Source organism: Onychostoma macrolepis, chromosome 17 (genome assembly GCF_012432095.1).
Source record: "Onychostoma macrolepis isolate SWU-2019 chromosome 17, ASM1243209v1, whole genome shotgun sequence".
Lineage (NCBI taxonomy): Eukaryota > Metazoa > Chordata > Actinopteri > Cypriniformes > Cyprinidae > Onychostoma > Onychostoma macrolepis.
Window position 1 is genome coordinate 26,349,189 of NC_081171.1, and position 18,553 is coordinate 26,367,741.

Here is an 18,553-nt window from a genome sequence, read left to right on the forward strand (position 1 = left end):
TAAAGCTTCCAAGCTCCACCACAAAGGATCTTCCATGTAGATAGGATGAAAACCACTTTGACTCAGCCCCTTCAATCCCCCCCCACTCCTGCAAATGATCAAGAAGAATCGCATGATCCACGGTGTCAAACGCTGCGCTAAGATCCAGAAGCACCAAAACAGCGCAATTCTCAGCGTCTACAGATAACAACAAATCATTAGACACTTTGAGAAGGGCAGTTTCAGTGCTATGTTGAGACCTGAAACCCGACTGAAATTTATCAAATTTTGTTTCCATTTAAAAAAAGTAGAAAGTTGATTAAGAACCACCTTCTCCAATAACTTAGCCAGAAAAGGCAGTTTTGAAATCGGTCTGTAATTGTTTAGCACTGAGGAATCTAAAGTGGGTTTTTTCAAAAGAGGCTGCACCAAAGCATGTTTAAAATATGGAACAACACCCTTTGAAAGACTCTGATTTATTATGGACAGGATCATAGAACCCACCACATCCCAAATCTGAGTTAATAAACGAGGTGGAATAACATCTAATGAACAATAAGATGGCTTGAGATGCTGAACAACTATTAACAACTCAGACAGAGAAACGGGCTCAAACATAGAAAACTGAGCAGAAATGCAGGAGTCAGGCCGAGCTATGAGTCCATCAGGATTTGAAGCAGAGATTGAAATATTGGCTCTAATAGTACTGATCTTATCCACAAAAAAGTGTGCAAAACTTTCACAGGCTTTTTCAGAGCTGTCAAAAGCAACTGAACCTACAGTATTCAGGGCTGTATTTATTGTGCGAAATAGCACTCTCGGACAATGATGATTCTGTGAGATTAGAGCTGAAAAATAATGTGCCTTGGCAGATTTAACAAACTGTTGGTAGGTATGCAAACAGTCCCTGAGTATCTCATAGGAGACTTGAAGCTTGTCTCTTTTCCATCTCCTCTCTGCCTGTCTCCATTTCTGCCTATGTAAGCGGCTCTCTGCATTGAGCCAGGGCTGTGAAGCCATTTTTGATTTCACCTTTCTAAAAGGGGCTATGGAGTCCAGAATACCACTACACTCTGAATTAAAACTATCAACCAGAATATCCAAATCAGAGCGTAATGGGGACAAAACTATATCACACAAATGCGGTTGGGATTTAAAAGCCTCTGAAAACACAGAGGCTGTCAAAGTATTAATGGGCCTTAAACAACACCTGCTGATTCACTGCCTCGAGTGATCATAGAAAAAAACATGTTAAAAGTAATAAAGTAATGATCTGAAAACCCAATGTTTTCTACTGCTAGCTCACACACTGGAATACCCCAAGATAAAACCAAGTCCAGTGTATGGCCTAGAAATATATAGAAAGATAGAAAGATAGAAAATCCTGAACTAAGGGCCTATCCGGACAACAAAGATGAATATTAAAGTCACCAAGGATGACAAGGCTATCACAGCATGTTATCATAGAAGATAAAAATTCAGAGAATTCCCAAATAAAATCTTTGTTATATTTTGGAGGTCTGTATACAAGCGTAAAAATCACAGGCCTAGTCAAATCCACTTTAAAAACTTGCACTTCAAAACTCCCAAACATTACCTCAGAAACAGGCTTACATTTAAAACAAATCCTAAAAATAGTAGCAACACCCCCACTCCGACCCCCAGTCCTAGGAGAGTTCAGGGAAAAAAGTCACAAGGAGAGGCTTCAGCAAGAGAGTCTCGATCACCCTCATTAAGCCAAGTCTCAGTCATAAAAAGAAAGTCCAGGCCATGTGAAGAAATCTGATCATTAATTAAAAATGTTTTATTAGTAATAGACCTGATATTTATCAAGGCCATCTTTACAACCAAATTGCCAGAAGCCTCATTACGATGAGTTGGAGGCACATATTCCAAAGAACGAAGGATATTAGGATTAACCCTTCTTAGAATGCCGTCGAATAATTTTAAATCCCGATGACACTTCCCTACAAGGGGTAATAACCGCAACCAGCTCAGAGTACCTTACATCCCAGAGTCGCGGTGAGAGAACCTGGAACGCAGAGTCGAGGTCATCCACCACTAAACTTTCATGACTGGCCAGACCAGCAGCGAAGGCACACGCACGTGCAGTCCTCAGTCTCACCAGCACTCCTCCTCTCTTGCCTCGTCTCCTGCTACGTTTCCTTCGGTATCGGAAACAATCCAGGAGCCCGCACCAGTCCTCCACGGCACACGCCAAGTACGGGGGATCGCATGTCTTATGGCCGCCTTAGTGCCAACTAGAAGCCACACCATCCGACTTTCTAAGACTCAGCAGGAACTCAAGCTCATACACACGAAGCGAGCTGACTCGGTGTACGAGCAGTGATGAAAACAAGACAAGAACAGATAACATGTAGGACACACACAGTAGACGGCATGTCGAATTCCACACAGGCACCATCTTTTTTCTGACTTTTTTCTCCACTAGATGTCACCCTTATTTACCTTGTGCGATGTTACAACAGAAAGCCTGTCATTCATTCAGTGCTTATGGCGGAGATACTGTTGAACAGAACTAAGAACAAAGCCATATGCGTGATTCGCAATGCTCAGGTGAAATGCTATAGTAATACTATAAATCTGTGGAAGCATTTGATATCATGCAAAAGGCGCCATGATTTCCGCAATGAATGGCAGATGGCACGAGACAATGCTTTGTTTACCTCACACATACTAAAGCGCGGACGACGCTCGCAGTGTTTTCATCTTCTGCCGTCTCACTATATGATGATATTAACACACTGCTGCTCAGTCATTTCATTAGCATTTTACAGTTTAATTTGAGAACTACCATCATATCACTTGATACATAGTAGCTGCAAGTTCCTCACAGCAACCTGTCAAAATAAAAGTTTAGTTTAACGTTAAGAGCAATCTTAAGACTCAATGTTACTACTTCTAATAAATATTAATACATCTTTATGTTTAAAGGAATAATCCCATTTGTTTTCTCTTTAATTTTAACAGTAAACCTCTGTTGTGCAGCACTTTTTTGCCAAGAAATAAAAGGGTTTAAGAACCACAGATATCTGAATCGATACCCAGCCCTAATATCTATATACATATATATATTGCAGCGTAAATACAATTGTCTGATTCGACACGTCACTGACTTTTTAAAAAGGAAACTTGCAAATCTTACCGTTTTCTACAAGTTGTATTCTTCAAATACAGTGGTATTTTTCATAATGTTGTAGAGATGCCTTCACACGACATCAACAGCTCCGTGCAGCTGCGGTTGAAGAGTAGCCCAAGTTATTATCATTGGTCCTATTCAAACTGGAGAATGGACCGTTTGACCACTGGATCCAACAGTGTCTCATTGATCATTGTTCTCGCTAAAAATATTTTCTTATAACATGAGATCTGCAGTTTAATTTAAATATTAATTATTGTGCACCTATAGCACTCCTCGCTGTCATTAAAACAGCATGCCACAGGAAAAGTGATCAAGCCATCCACTACAAATGTCTACATTCATATAATTTTAAATTTAACTTACACATAATGGGCCTCATTTACGAAACGAACGTACGACTGAAAATTGGGCCAACCAAACATAAGTTACACTGCACAATTTACAAGGTCCACTGTAAAATCAGCATGCAACGCCGAAACAAACATTTATTGTGCATGTGAAGGGTGATATTTTACATGAATATTGGAACACAAGTGAAGTTCAAAGCCTTGTTTACATCATCGATAATAGTTTAGCAACCAAATGTTACATGGCAAAAATGGAACATTTGGATGTCGAATGAGAGAGGCTTGTGAGCCCAACACCGTTTAGTATCGCTTTTAATTAATTTTAGCTTGACGCTGTATTCTGTTTATAATGAATGCCACTGTAGTTTAATTTGTGTTTTACTTCATAGTTTAATATAACATTTTATAGCTACTCATTTTTTTCATTCTTGTTCTGTAATACCGTTAACTTTTAAAGGGTTTGTTGTGGATTAAGCAGAACTAAATCTATATAGTGTTAATGTTTATAAATGTTTCGTTATATTTACTTAGCATGGTTCAAATCGTACTTAACTGACCGCCATCAGTTCGTAGCAGTGAATGAAGAGGTATCATATCAATCACAAGTGCAGTATGGAGTACCTCAAGGCTCAGTACTAGGGCCGTTACTTTTCACGCTTTACATGTTACCCTTGGGAGATATTATCAGGAGACATGGTGTTAGCTTTCACTGTTATGCTGATGATACTCAGCTCTATATTTCTTCGTGGCCCGGTGAAACACACCAAATTGAGAAACTAACGGAATGCATAGTTGATATAAAAAACTGGATGACGAGTAATTTCTTACTGCTAAATTCTGAAAAAACAGAGGTGTTAATTACTGGACCTAAAAACCCCACATGTAATAACCTAGAACACTATCTAGCACTTGACGGCTGCTCTGTCAATTATTTTTCATCAGTTAGGAACCTAGGTGTGCTGATTGATAGCAATCAAAGCCATTTTTCAAGCATCTGTAAAACTGTGTTTTTCCATCTCAAAAACATATCTAAATTGCGACCTATGCTCTCAACGTCAAATGCAGAAATACTAATTCATAATTATGACCTCAATGTTAGACTATTGTAATGCAAGCAACAGCAAGTTGCAAGCAGCAAGCAGTGTCGGCCCAGATCCGGCTCACATCTGGCCCGCATGGATTTCACACGGGCCAGATGTGGGCTGGATCTTGGCCAAAACTATGTTGCTGTCTGGGGCTTTATTGGGTGGTTGTTCTGCATGCTTGGTCAACAAACTACAGTCGCCTCTGGCTTGCTCAGTTGGGGACACTTAATTTCTAGCAATTATCGTCGATTTGGTTGCACAGATACTATTTAAACTAAACTGAGCTGGACAATGACATCTCTGAATTCAATAATGAAATGCCTTTAACTGAAAATTGAGTGTTTAATCTTATCATTATACATTACTGACACTCTATCCTCCAATTTGATACTGTTAAGTGCTTTGACACAATCTGTATTGTTAAAAGCGCTATATAAAGATGACTTGACTTGTAAAAGAATATTTAGAACCAATTTTTTCAATTTTTCCATTAAATTTATATTCTCAGAATCAACCAAATGTGTGTTAGTATACTACATGTATAATGTTGTTGAAAAGTTTGTGAACCCTTTAGAATTGTCTACATTTATGCATTAAAGGGGTGATTGATTGCAATTTCACTTTTTTAACGTTAGTTAGTGTGTAATGCTGCTGTTTGAGCATAAAGAATATCTGCAAAGTTGCAGCGCTGAAAGTTCAATGCAAACAGAGATATTGTCTTTTAAAATTCTGGAAGTTTAATGCCTACAAAAACAGTAAGGGTTTTTTTAGGTAAGGGACTACAACGAACTACTTCCCAGGTCTGATACATCACGAACCCAGATAAACCCCGCTCTCAGGAGCCATGCTGTGCTTCTTTAGAGAAGAGGAAGACAAAACTAGGGGTGCACGTAAAAATCTATTCATATATGAATCGCGATTCTGTCTTCTAACAATTCTAATGGATTCACAAGTTTCAAAATTAATGTTCTAAAACAGCCGTTCTTAATACTGTTCCTCGCGTCGCACTGCTCTGCATCTCTCTCTCTCTCTCTCTCTCTCTCTCTGGTGCATGCTGGGAGTTTGTGGAGGAGCTGAGCGTGTGTTAAGAGCGATTGTGATTTTCTTCTGTGTTCTCTTTCTGTATTATCCCCCCTTTCCCCTCCCTGTTTTTAAATTATTATCAGTGTAGGAAGAAAAAATTTTCGTGTGTGCGCGACTTGTAGCTTACATGCAAGGAACACCAGCCCTGTCAATCCGAAACGGTTGCAGATGTGTTGCTGAGCCCGGGGTGACAGTGGAGGATTTGCTTTTGATTATTGGTCTGAAACTCGGTTTTGAAAACATTGTCTCGGTGTCACAGATGAACAAAGCGGTAGTCGTGTTTTTAAAATCTGAATCATTCGTTAATGAGTTGACTGTGAGCGGAATATGGGTAAAGGAAACTTTTGTTCCGGTAACCCCGCTATCTGCTCCAGCAACTAAAGTGATTGTTTCCAACGCCCCCCCTTTCATTTCTAATGAAGTTATCGTGAAAGAGTTACTGAGATTTGGTAAGATAACAAGTCCTGTAAAAGCGGTCCCACTCAGATGTAAAGACGCCACACTAAAGCACATTCTTTCTTTCAGACGACATGTCTATATGTTTCTTAACTCACCGGAGCGGACATTGGAAGTTTCTTTCCGTGTTACTCACAGAGAGAGTTCTTTCATGGTGTATGCGAGTACTGAGAGTTTGAGGTGTTTTAAATGTGGCGATTTGGGCCATAAGCGCTTAATGTGTCCACATAGAGATGAGCAGCGCCCTTCTACATCTCGTGGTGATGAAAACGATGTTGTTCCTCAAGTAAATAACACAGAATCTGAGAGAGCTGAGGAGCAGGATAAAGGAGTAATAGAGGGAGTAAACGAGCAGCAGGAGGTGAGTGACTTAAATGTTAATGCTGGCTGTGTGGAGCAATCTGGATGTAGTCATTTATCTGATAAAGTTGTGAGTGTTGGTGATGAGAATGATCAGAGTGATGCTGATGATAATGGTGTACAGAAATGTGGTTCTGAGGAAAATATGGCTGATGAGACTGAAAGTTTATCACAGTATACTGATGATGGAACGAGAGATGATGAGCAGTGGTCTGAGATGTCTAAGGAGATTGTGAAAGATCTATATCCCCTTGAGCAGATTAATTCTTTTCTTGATAAGACAAAAGGAAAAGCAGGAGTTGAAATAAGAGATTACTTCCCTGATGTTGAAAAGTTTATTGCTTCAGTAATGTGGTTTAGGAAAGAAAGTAGCTATGATGAGCTTTCACAACAGAAAAGATTTTGTCTTAAAAAGTACTTAACTGTTGTTAGATCAGGAAAAAGGATAGGAAAAGCGAGGGGAAAATCTAAATAACTACAATGACTTAAAATCTCTTTCTATCTGATACGTTTTCTCTTTTTTTCTATCTTCCTTATGTAGATCTTAAGGGTTGGTTATCTTAATATAAATGGGATGAGGGATGGGAGAAAGAATGATGTTTTATCAGAAATCATTGATTTGAAAGATTTGAGTGTTACATTTTTGCAAGAGACTCATAGTACTTGTAGTAATGAAGTCAGCTGGGGGTTGTGGTGGAAAGGAGAGTATGTTCTCAGTCATGGGACTAATTTAAGTGTTGGTGTGGCTGTTCTTTTTTCTCCTTCTGTAAATGTTAAAGTGTTAAAGTAGAGCCAGGAAGGTTGTTAATTGTTAAGGCTGAAATTAGTCATTTTAAATTCTTGTTTGTAAATATTTATGCTCCTAATGTTGGAGCAGAAAGGAGTTCACTTTTCAAGAAGTTTGAAAATATAGTTAAAGAAGAGAATGAAGATGTGTTTATTATTGTTGGGGGGACTGGAACTGCACTCTTGATTTTACTCTTGATAGAAATGGGGAAGAATCTCATGCATCGTCAGCTTCTTCTCTAGTTGGTGTAATAAATAAGTTGAATCTCTCAGATGAATGGAGAGAACACAATCCTTCTATAAAACAATATACTTGGGTGAAGGTCTGTAATGACAGGATTTCTGCTGCATGTTTGGACCGGTTTTATATATCTTGTAATCTGAAAAATAGAGTTGTTAGTACAGAAATTATTCCTAATACACTTTCTGATCATAAACTTATTAGGGTTGGGTTCACCCTGTCTAAAAGCACACATAAGAGCTGTTACTGGCATTTCAACACTAAACTTTTAAAAGATAAAGACTTTTGTGAAGCTTTTAAGCTATTTTGGGAAGCATGGCAAACAGAAAAGAGTCTTTTTGAAAGTATAATACAGTGGTGGGAAGTTGGTAAAGTGCACATAAGAGATTTCTCTCAGAAATATTCTGCTTATTCCTCTGTAGTTTTAAAAAATACTTTAAAGTGGCTTGAAACAGAGATTGTTGATATTGAAATGAATATGACTGTTAATGATGATGTTAATTTAAAAGAATGTTGGACTGAAAAGAAAAACCATTTAAGCTTAATTCTGGATGAAAAGGTTAAAGGAGCTCTCATAAGAAGCCGTTATTTAACTCTGAAGGAAATGGATGCTCCTACTACTTTCTTTTTCAATTTAGAGCGTAAAGTGGGTCAGAAGAAATTGATGCTTTCATTGAAGGACAATAATGGACATGTTACCTCAGACCCACAGGAGATGCGAAAGCTTGCTGTTGACTTCTATTCTAATTTGTACGCTATGGAAATCTCTGATGAACAATGCAGAATAGAGCTGCTAAACGTCTTACCGGTTTTATCTGAAGATCATAAAGAGCTCTTAGAGACTGATATCTCTTTTGAGGAAGTCTCTCTGGCTGTCAAGGGTCTCTCTTCAGGCAAGAGTCCTGGTTTGGATGGACTACCGGCCAAGTTTTAGAATTCGTTTTGGGCAACAATAGGAGATGACTATTTTGAGGTACTTCAGAAATGCTGTAGTGAAGGTATTCTTCCTACTAGCTGTCAACGTGCAGTTTTATCATTGCTCCCAAAAAAAGGAGATTTAACACTTTTAAAGAATTGGACACCTGTTGCAATTTTGTGTCTATTAAACTTTCTACTTATGCTGATGATGTCACAGTTATAATTAGAAACCAAAGTGACATTCAGGTGCTTAAACAGGCTTTAGAGTTTCATGGAACAGCCTCATCAGCAGTAGTTAACTGGGGGAAAAGTGATTCTTTATGGTGTGGTAGTGTTTTTAAAGGTCCAAATCTTCCTGGTGGGTTACAGTGGGGAAGTTCAGGTTTGAAATATTTAGGAGTGTTTTTAGGGACAGAAGAGTTTAAGAAGAAAAATTGGGAGGGCCTCTTGGAGAAAGTGTGTGCTAAGTTGTCTCAATGGAATTGGTTGCTACCCCAGTTGTCCTATAGGGGGAGGGTTCTGATATGTAACAATTTGGTTGCTTCTTCACTTTGGCACAGAATGACAATACTTGAGCCTTCGGAGGATCTAGTGCGAATAATACAACAGCGACTAGTGGATTTTTTATGGTCGGGACAGCACTGGTTGAAGGTGGCGGTGCTGTATCTACCCAGACAAGAAGGAGACCAGGGGTTGACTGATATCAGAGCGAGACTCAGGACCTTCAGAATGCAGACGGTACAAAGACTGCTCTATGGAGTGGATGTGAGCTGGGCTGAAGTAGCCTGTGCCCTCCTAAGAAGAGCTGGAAACATGGGTCTGAACTGTCATTTGTTCTTGATGGACATTAACAGACTGAATTTAAGTGGTCTGAGTCTCTTTTACAGATCAGTTCTAAAGTCATGGACACTTTTTACTTTTTCATGGAGTGCAGATAGCACAAAGAAATTACGGTTGAAGGAGGAGCCACTTTTTTCAATTCTGCATTGGACTCAGATGTTTTTAAATCAGACACTTTCAGAAAGGCCATGTGGACTTCAAATATGACAAAGATTGGACACTTAAAAGAAAAAAAAAAGTTGGATTAGCCCTGAAAATTTAGCTTTAAAACTGGGAATAAAATCTGTCAGGATGGCACAAAACACGTTGACTCAGATTTTAGAGTCTCTGCCTCAGGACTATAGAATAGCAATGGAGACTTTTGATGAAGAGGCAGATTATTGGGACTTTCCAGAGTTGTTTTTCTCAGCACAGACTGGCACATGGCAAGAAAAAGAGGGCTGCTTATTGTCTTTTAAGATACCTCAGTTGGCCACCTTTGGCGATGCTGATAAGAAAGCCATTTACATTATGTATGTGAAAGTGTGGCATCTTAACATACTGGAGAGTGTCAGCGAGTCAAAATGGCTGGAGGTTCTGGGGCCAGGTGCCTCCCCTAAAGGATGCTGGAGGTCCCTGTATAAACCACCCATTGAGAAAAGGTCTGGAGACCTTCAGTGGAGAATAGTGCACGGGATTATAGCTACAAACAGATACAGAGCACACCTTGATCCAGAGGTAGGGTGTCCTTTTTGTAGAGAGCAGGAAACTGTTTTTCATTTGTTTTTTAAAGTGTGAAAGGCTTCAACCTTTATTTTGTATCTTAGAAGAGTGGGTTCATACTTTAGGGGAAGTTTTTACTCCAGCATTTTTCATCTATGGACCAAAGTATAGTAAAAGTAGGAGGGAAGCACATGTTCTGATCAACTTTCTTTTTGGTCAGGCAAAATTGGCGATATGGCTATCAAGAAAACATCTCTTGATTGATGCTGGGTCAACTGATGTTGTGTCTGTTTTAAAAGGGTTATTAAAATCTCGTATTAAAATTGAGTTTACATATTATAAACTGGTCAATGATATGGAGATGTTTAAAGGTAAATGGGCTGTAAACCATTGTATTTGTGATGTTGATGAGTGTTTGCTGTTTTATATTTATTTATTTATTTTTATTTTTTAATATATATGCATATTATGTAAAAATGTAAGTAGGCCCATATGTATGTTTGAATTGTTGTTGTTATTATTTAAAAAAGACCTCTTATGTATTTATTGAATGATTAAAGAAGACCTAAAAAGTCTCTCTCTCTCTCTCTCTCTCTCTCTCTCTCAGATCGTCAGATCAACTCCAACAAACTGTTCCAATTATACATTTTCACATAGCAGTGAGAAGCGTTATACATGGACGTGTGTGCGCTTGCCGTACTGTATTAAAGCTTTAATCAGAATAAAACCGTATATTAAAAGCTAACATAAGCACTAGCATAATAACAGAGTATCTAAAAGTATGAGACAACAAACAAACAAACATGCCATTAAGAGCCGTGCTTGCACAGGTTCTGCACGATCCTCTTCACTAATATCCTCTGCGTCTCAATCGGGCCCAAATTGATAAGAAATATAGACGACGACATTGTTTAAAATACAACCGGAGCACATGCCGCTGAGCTGAGGGGCGGGACATTTAGACGCATGCTCGGCGGTTTAGCGAATCACAACACACTGAGCCAGCTAACCAATCAGAGCCCATCACGTAATTCTGAGGGAGGGGCTTCATAAAAACAGGAAATAATCGAGGCGTTTGTCACAGAAGGGACAGAGCGGTGTGGAATAAAGGTAAATTATATGAAAAATAATGCGTTTTTAAAAAACGAAGCATGAACACATGTTAGACTGCACCCCATAAACACAATCAAGCCAAGAAAAAAAAAACAGTAAACCACCCCTTTAATATAACCCAAAGGATCATCAGATTCAGAAGTCATGAAAGTTGACAAAGAGAACCCAATCAAACAAATGATTTTATTGAACAATTGCTTGTGGTGTAATTTCTGATCGTGATTGTGCTGTTGCATTCAGAGTAGCCAACATTCAGTTTAGCTTTGTAGTTTTACACACACACACACACACACACACACACATATTTCTTGGCTCCACTCTAAACTATTCTCAACTCGTCCCTTTGGAGTGTTGCCAAGGCACAGGCTTTACACTGAAGTATTTTTTCTTAATAAATAAATAAATGACAAAGTATATACTTCTGTCTCATTTGCTTGATTGGATTCTCTATGTCTACTTTCAGGACTTGTGTGAAAATCTGATGATGATGATTTGGGTTATATTTATGCAGAAATATAAATTCCAGAGGGTTCACAAACTTTCAAACACCACTGTATATACACATTACATGTATAGACTTTGTTGAATTCAGGTTTTTCAGTCAAAACCATTGCAACAGGTGTATAAAATAAAGCACCTAGCCATGCAGCCTGCATTTAAAAACATTTGTGAAAAGAAAGGTTGTTTTAAAGAATTTGGTGTATTCAAGTGTGGCACTGTGATAGGATTCCAATAAGAAATTTAATCCCTGCTAGATATTCCATGGTCAGCTGTAAGCGGTAATATTGGAAAGTAGAAACCTTTAGGAATAGCAGCAACTGCAACACAGACTTCTGAGGCGCATGGTGTGAGAGTCATCAATGCATCAGAGTTCCAAACTTCCATTGGCATTTATATTAACACACAGGGGCATCATTACTGGGAAAGAAAGGAGGGCAGAGTTCGCAAACCACCCCTGTGGTTTTAAAATTGCCAACGTGATTTTAAGGACCAATGCCATATTAATGTCTATGTATTTAGAATTACCCTAATGTGTCAGTTTCACAAGGTGATTGCATATTAAGACACTTTTGACCCTGCTGACAGTCTCTGTGCAAACATATGTGAATGTTTGTGACATTTATACATTCCTTCAATTGTCCATTTTACAGCTTTTTGCCTACATCCCATTAATGGGAGACTCGACTTGCTGTTGATTTCAGTAGAGTTACTAGTACATGTTGCTGCTGTCTCCAGTTTGGCATAAATACACAATTTTTTAAAGATCGTATGGAAATTACTTGGGCTGGATCAGAATAGCCGATTATTCAAATATTCGTTCGGTGGGTTGGCATTCGATTTTCGATTTTGAGATTTGAATATTCTTTTTTGAACACTTGGCATCCCCCGCGAAATGGTTCTCATTCGCGCTTGAATATAAATCGCCCATGAGTGAACGTCATGATTCAGAGATTCATTTTTGAGAAGACAAAAATGCCAAAGACCTCCGCTGTGTGGGAGCACTTTAAATTGAGTGAGGACAAGACAAAGACAAATATATGTGCCAAATATATGCGATTTGAAACTGGCCTACCACAACAGCACATCAAGTTTGAAAAATCACCTGAGTTCTGTAAGTAGATTGTTGGTGTAAAAAAAAAAAAATGAGTTGCTTTTATCCGCCGTGTTAATCAGTAATTTTACACATTATAAAAGCGTGCTCTTAATTTGCTTGGAAAAATACTTGCGATGTAAAACAGTAAAAAAAAAATGTATTTTATTTAAACTGTTCATTAATTAAAATGTGTGATGCTGTTATTGAAAGTATTCTACAGTGTTCTTTATTTATTACAGTTCGTTGAACTTCGTTCATTTATCTTTCGTTCTTCTTTTATTTAAATAGCCTACCCTTTGCGGTGTAATTACTGTGTTGCTAATTTCTGATTCTGGAGTGATTTGTTTATTAGAAAAATGTTAGGCTACCTTATTAAAAGTATTGCTCTTAACAGACCTGTGTGTTTTGTATCACTAGTGCAGTGTCCGTTCTCGTAGCATATAAAAGCCCTTCCTGTGTGAGGTGAGCCGCTTCTGGCTCACACAGTTCTGTAGTTTATTAAAAGTTTATTAATTCTGAACGTGTCGCTTGTCCATATTGCACCAAAATGCCACACTGCTCTCCCTTGGGTCCGCAGCAACACACACGCCATTCGTGAAGTCGATTGGATGAACGGTTCTCGACATAATAAAAATGCAAACAGACAGACAGACACAAAGAGATTCCTGCCTTTTATTAGAGAGAAGAATATGCTCAGCCCCCTCCCTCCGAAGCTGCGAATATTCGGTGTCGATTACTACCTAAGCTTCGAAGCTCAAAAAATGGTATTTGGACCAGCCCTAGAAATTACCATGTTCTACACAGTGTGAGCTGTGTTCCAAATTCCATCATCATAAAATTAGACACACCAATAGCTTTTGCATATAGCATACATTTATACTTAGTTATAAATATTAGTAGAGCTTCTTATTAGTATTTGACAAATTAATCAAGGCTTTCATTGTGTGAAGACAAATCTGGTACATTTATATATAATTATGTTGCCAGGCAGAATATATATATTGCATCATTTTAAAAACAATGTGAGACTTTCACTCTCTTACGCTGCTAAACTTTTATGTTGTATGTCTGGCAGCTGATTGTCCATTTGAAGAAGGAAATCCAGTCTTTGAAGGAAGAGCTGGCTCTGGTTACTGGAGGGCAAAGGAGTGACAAGCTAACCCAAGAAGAGATCCAACAGTATGTACCTGCAATTCCTCACAATCCCTCACTCATTCTTTATAAACATACAGTAGAGGGAAAATGACTAATAATGAATTGTGTTTGCTAATTTAACATTTCTTTCAATGTTAATATTCTCTCATTAATTGTATTACTTTGAAGCAGTATTGGCTAGTATCAGATTAAATGCTGGATTAAATAATCAGACTGAAAAATAGTTAAAAAAGTTTAAAAAAAAGAAAAAAGTACCAATAATCAAAATATAGTTGCATGATTACATTACTAGCCAGTGGCAGGTAAATTTTACGGGATGTAACGGCAGGTAAAATCTAAATGCAGCTTATTATTTTAATAACTAGATAAAAAAGTTTGTCAAGACAAACTTTAAGTTGGCTTGAGAAAGCCGGACCAGAAAGTTTGAAAAAGTTTTTTGTTTGATGTTTTTCAATCTAAAATAGTTTGAAATTTAAAGTAGTTTTAAAAGCTTAAAGTTTGAATCTTTTGAAGGCAATACAGTCTGTCAGAGATAGGACCTCAGAATGGTTGCTAGGGTACTTGGAGTGGTTGCTATGACAGTTGCTAGGCTAACTGGGATGGTTGCTATGGTGTTGCTGGGTGGTTGCTAATGTGTTGCTAGGCGGTTGCTAGGTTATCCTGGGCGGATGCTAGGGTGTTGCTATGCGGTTTCTATGGTATTCTGGGTGGTTGCTAGGGTGTTGCTATGCAGTTGCTAGGTGCCCACGGTGGTTGCTAGGGTGTTGCTATGTGGTTGCTAGGGTACTTGGGGTGGTTTCTAAGCTACCCAGAGTGGTTGCTAGGATGTTGCTATGTGGTTGCTAGGGTACTGAGGGTGGTTGCTAGGTTGGTTTGGCTAGTTGCTAGTGTTGTTAGATAGATAGATAGATAGATAAGAAATATTGCATAGATGAGTTTGAATGAGTTTAAATGGGTTAGAAATAGTATATAGAAGGGAAGCTTATTTAGCCTCGTTCAGACTGTCAGCCCAAGTCCGATTTTTGTGCAAATCCGATTTAAATCCGATCATATTTTAATAGTCTGAACGGCAACGAACTACATGAAATCCAATTTGTGCAAATCCGTTTCGAGCTACATTCGTATGTGGTTTGGAATCCTATTCAAATCGCATTTCTGGAAATCGGTTTCAGTCTGACCGGTCAGATCGGATTTAGCGTAGCTTTTTCACATCCTCACGCCACGTAAAACATAAACACATCAGACGTTTTTTACAGAAAACATGCTGAACATCTTTGCAGAAGCAAGCCAAGCGGAAAAAAACAATATGCTGCTAGTATACATACCTCTGTGTTTTGAAATTAGTGGAGACCAAAAAAAAAAAAAAAAAGCAAAGTAGCGGAGACAGCATCATGGAATAAAGCCGCACATTCAAGCTTTCTGCTTTTCTGCAATTGCCTCACAAGACAAAATAATACTACAGCGCAACCGCGATGGTAAGACAACATCTGTATTGCAAACTGTATTGCTGTTACTGTTGTTTTTAGCGTAGTCATAACAATGCAACGGCATTACCATAGAAACCAATGCACATTCAGTAAAAACAAAAGGGCGCTTATGAACACACAAATCGGATATGAACAGTTGCGATATGCTGTGTGGACAGTCAGTTATTAAAATCCGATTCCATCCGGATGTGCACAAAATCGGATTTGGGCTGACAGTCTGAACGAAGCTATGGACCTTTTTCACATTTCCGGGTTTCTCAGCAGCGGAAGTTGTCATAGTTGGGTTAACTTGAAGAGTGGTGAATGGGAGAGTACCACAAATATATTTTTTGCACTCCCATTTGCTCAAATAGCAATAGAAAAACTCCACGATAGTGTTTTCATGACTTTCAATAAAAGGGAAAAAACTGAGAGAGACTGATAACGGCAGTCAGAAGAGAGAACGATGTCAAATTTACCATCCCACTACACACTTCACACTGTCCCAGAAGGCCCACAAGGAAATTGCTCACATCTTGTCTTAGTTGCAGTATTTGACAAGATGAAGTTCATCAGATTAACTGTAGCATTTCCATAAAGCAAGCATTTTTTTCCCAACTTTGCTACATTGCTGGAGACACCTATACCACATAGCCGTTGGTAGCTGTTGCAAGGGATGCCGCTAAGGTTTCTGGGCCCCATGGACAACAAACTGGCTCAGGCTCCTAGAATCGTAATTGCTTTGGGCCCCCTCTCTGATCCCGTAGTAGGGCAACCTCTCTGACCAGGACTCAAGGTTATTGTCCTAACCTTCCCCCATTATGGGGCCCCTGGTTGTTGCTAAAGCCACCTCAGATGGCCAATTCTCACTAAAATTAATGAATTCCTATTGTTTTTTGTTGTTCTTGTTGTTGTTTTTAGTTTTTTTTTTTGCCGTTTTTGCTTTTATTATGATAGGACAGTATTTAGACAGCAAGTGAAGTGGGAGAGGGAGAGGGAGAGGGAGAGGGGTAACAGGATCGGGAATGGTCCATGAGCAAGGACTCGAAATGCAACAGTGCTATATGTCGTGTGCTGTCCACGAGGTGCCAGTATTCCTATTGTTTTGTTGATGCAGTTGTTTTACAGTGGAAGACATGAGTATTATTCCTGTTTTGCAGGTTGGAAGAGCAGATAAATGTGTATCTGGATGACCCTGACAGTGACGTAACATTAAACCTTGGGCCTGATATGAGAAAAATCCACTTTTGTTTCTCTCTGCTAAAGGTGTGGCTTCTCAATTATCAATTGTTGTGTTATTTTCTGTCTTGAGCTTTGTTCATCAATGTCATGCATTCTCTCTCAAATCTTCTCATTTTTTCTTCCTAGTCTTTTAGCCTTTCCTCTGCATTAGTCTTCATCATCTTCTGTTCTGTTTGGTAATTCCAACATGACTACAGGTACCAGACCAATTTGGAAATTAAAAAAAAAAGAGCCCTGAGAATAACTATGCTGCCCAGAAAAGCATAGATGTTGATTGTCAGAGATATTTGAATAAGAGATCACTTTGGCCATGAACTGATCTGATATTTTGTGATTTTTTTTGAATGTATGTTAATGTAAGCTGTTGTAACAAGACTATAATGTGTTCTTTGGATCGACTTCTGTGACTTTTTCACACTGAATTCACATGTGTGAATTCTTTGATGCAGGAAATTTTACTGAAAATTGCTGGAGAGCCTTTAGTGCAGGGGTGGGGAACATTGATCCTGGAGGGCCACTCTCCTGCAGAGTTTAGTTCCAACCCTGAAAAACCCTGGAGAAAAAAATGAAAATAAAATACCTAACTGCATCCTGAAGACCTTGATTAGCTGGTTCAGGTGTGTTTGATTAGGGTTGGAGCTAAACTCTGCAGGGACACCGGCCCTCCAGGATCAACATTCCCCACCTCTGCTTTAGTGCAAGCTCGCAAGGTGTGCTGAAAATCTGATCAGGGTGACTTACCCACACATGTTGTTTTAAGGTTAGGGTTTGGGTGACTTTTAACTGCTATACCAAAAACTTGTTACCAAATAAGAACCTAGTAACATTGCCATAATTTAGAGCAGGGGTCTCCCACCCTAATGCTGGAAAGCTACAGTTCCGACCTTGCTTCAACATACCTGTCGGTTGTTTTCAAGTAAAGCCTAGCTCACACTGTGCGATTTTGGCCATGATTTGGTCGTCTGAGACAAATGTTGAAAATCCTAAAAGATTCCTATAATCCTAGGATAAAATTGGTAGTCTTTGGCAGTTTTGGCAGTGTCAGAAGATTTGTTGTACAGACTTGCACTGTGACTTTGTAACAGCTCTCTTATGGTCACATAAAGAATGAAGGCTATCCATACATCCAAGATCTAAGTGTATTTTAATTGAGAGTCAATAACATACAAACAAGTGAATTGTAGATAGACAAAGATCATTAAGATTTCAGTCCAACAAATTCAAGCAATAGTGATTTCTTATGAATCCAAACAGTTTAAATAAAAGGCAAGTTTCTTGCAATGGTTCAACAGTTCAGCAAATGTATAGTAGAAGTTTAACATGAAATGTTCCAAACCACAAAGTATAGTCCATGAAAGAGATGATCACAGATGTACAAGTATCAAACCATAGTCCAGTTGAAGTGTCCATATACTTGATCAATAATGCCCAAAGAAAACCCTCTGAACAAATATGCAGAATTAATTGCAAAGTGGAACTCATGGACCCACCTGTCTCAATGATGATGGTTATCTTTGATATAAGAGGCGATCATAGTTTTAAGTGTGCGATTCACTCTCTCTGTCAGATTGGTTTGAGGGTGATATTCAGTTTTTGAATCACTCCCCACTGCTTGCATGTGGCATTGGGGATGTAAATTAAGGTCCTCGAACCAATACCAGATACATAGGTGTTCCCCAGCGAGTAAAAATTTACTTGATAAGGATGTCTGCAATCACATGTCTTTTGATGAACGTTATAAGTAGTGGTCAACCGATACATCGGCCGATATCTGGCATTTTTCAAATATCGGCATCAGCCGATGCGTTCGAGGCAGGACTTTTATTTTGACGGCACGACAGCCTTTTATTTAGACAGCACTGAGAACGGCAGCGCCTGAGCACACAGAGCACACATTCTCCCTCTTGTTCGCTGTCTTCGTTAACAGTTCTGTCTAATACGGATAGAAGTCTGTCTAATAATCAGATAGAACTGTTAAAGGAATTAAAAGGTATACAAAAAAGTGTTATAACGATTGCTTTAA

General features: G+C 38.7%; 1 protein-coding gene across 5 annotated transcripts in view; it reads left to right on the forward strand.

The window, feature by feature from the left end:
- Positions 1-18,553, forward strand: part of kif6 (kinesin family member 6) — a 281,901-nt gene that overhangs the window by 76,199 nt on the left and 187,149 nt on the right. For all 5 annotated transcript variants that reach the window (XR_009266661.1, XM_058748719.1, XM_058748720.1 and 2 more), the window contains 2 exons: positions 13,743-13,846; positions 16,449-16,554. Coding sequence is in view for 4 of the 5 variants with exons in the window: in XM_058748719.1 (XP_058604702.1) it covers positions 13,743-13,846; positions 16,449-16,554 (210 nt within the window). In the remaining variant the exon portion in view is untranslated. The remainder of the gene's footprint in view (positions 1-13,742; positions 13,847-16,448; positions 16,555-18,553) is intronic.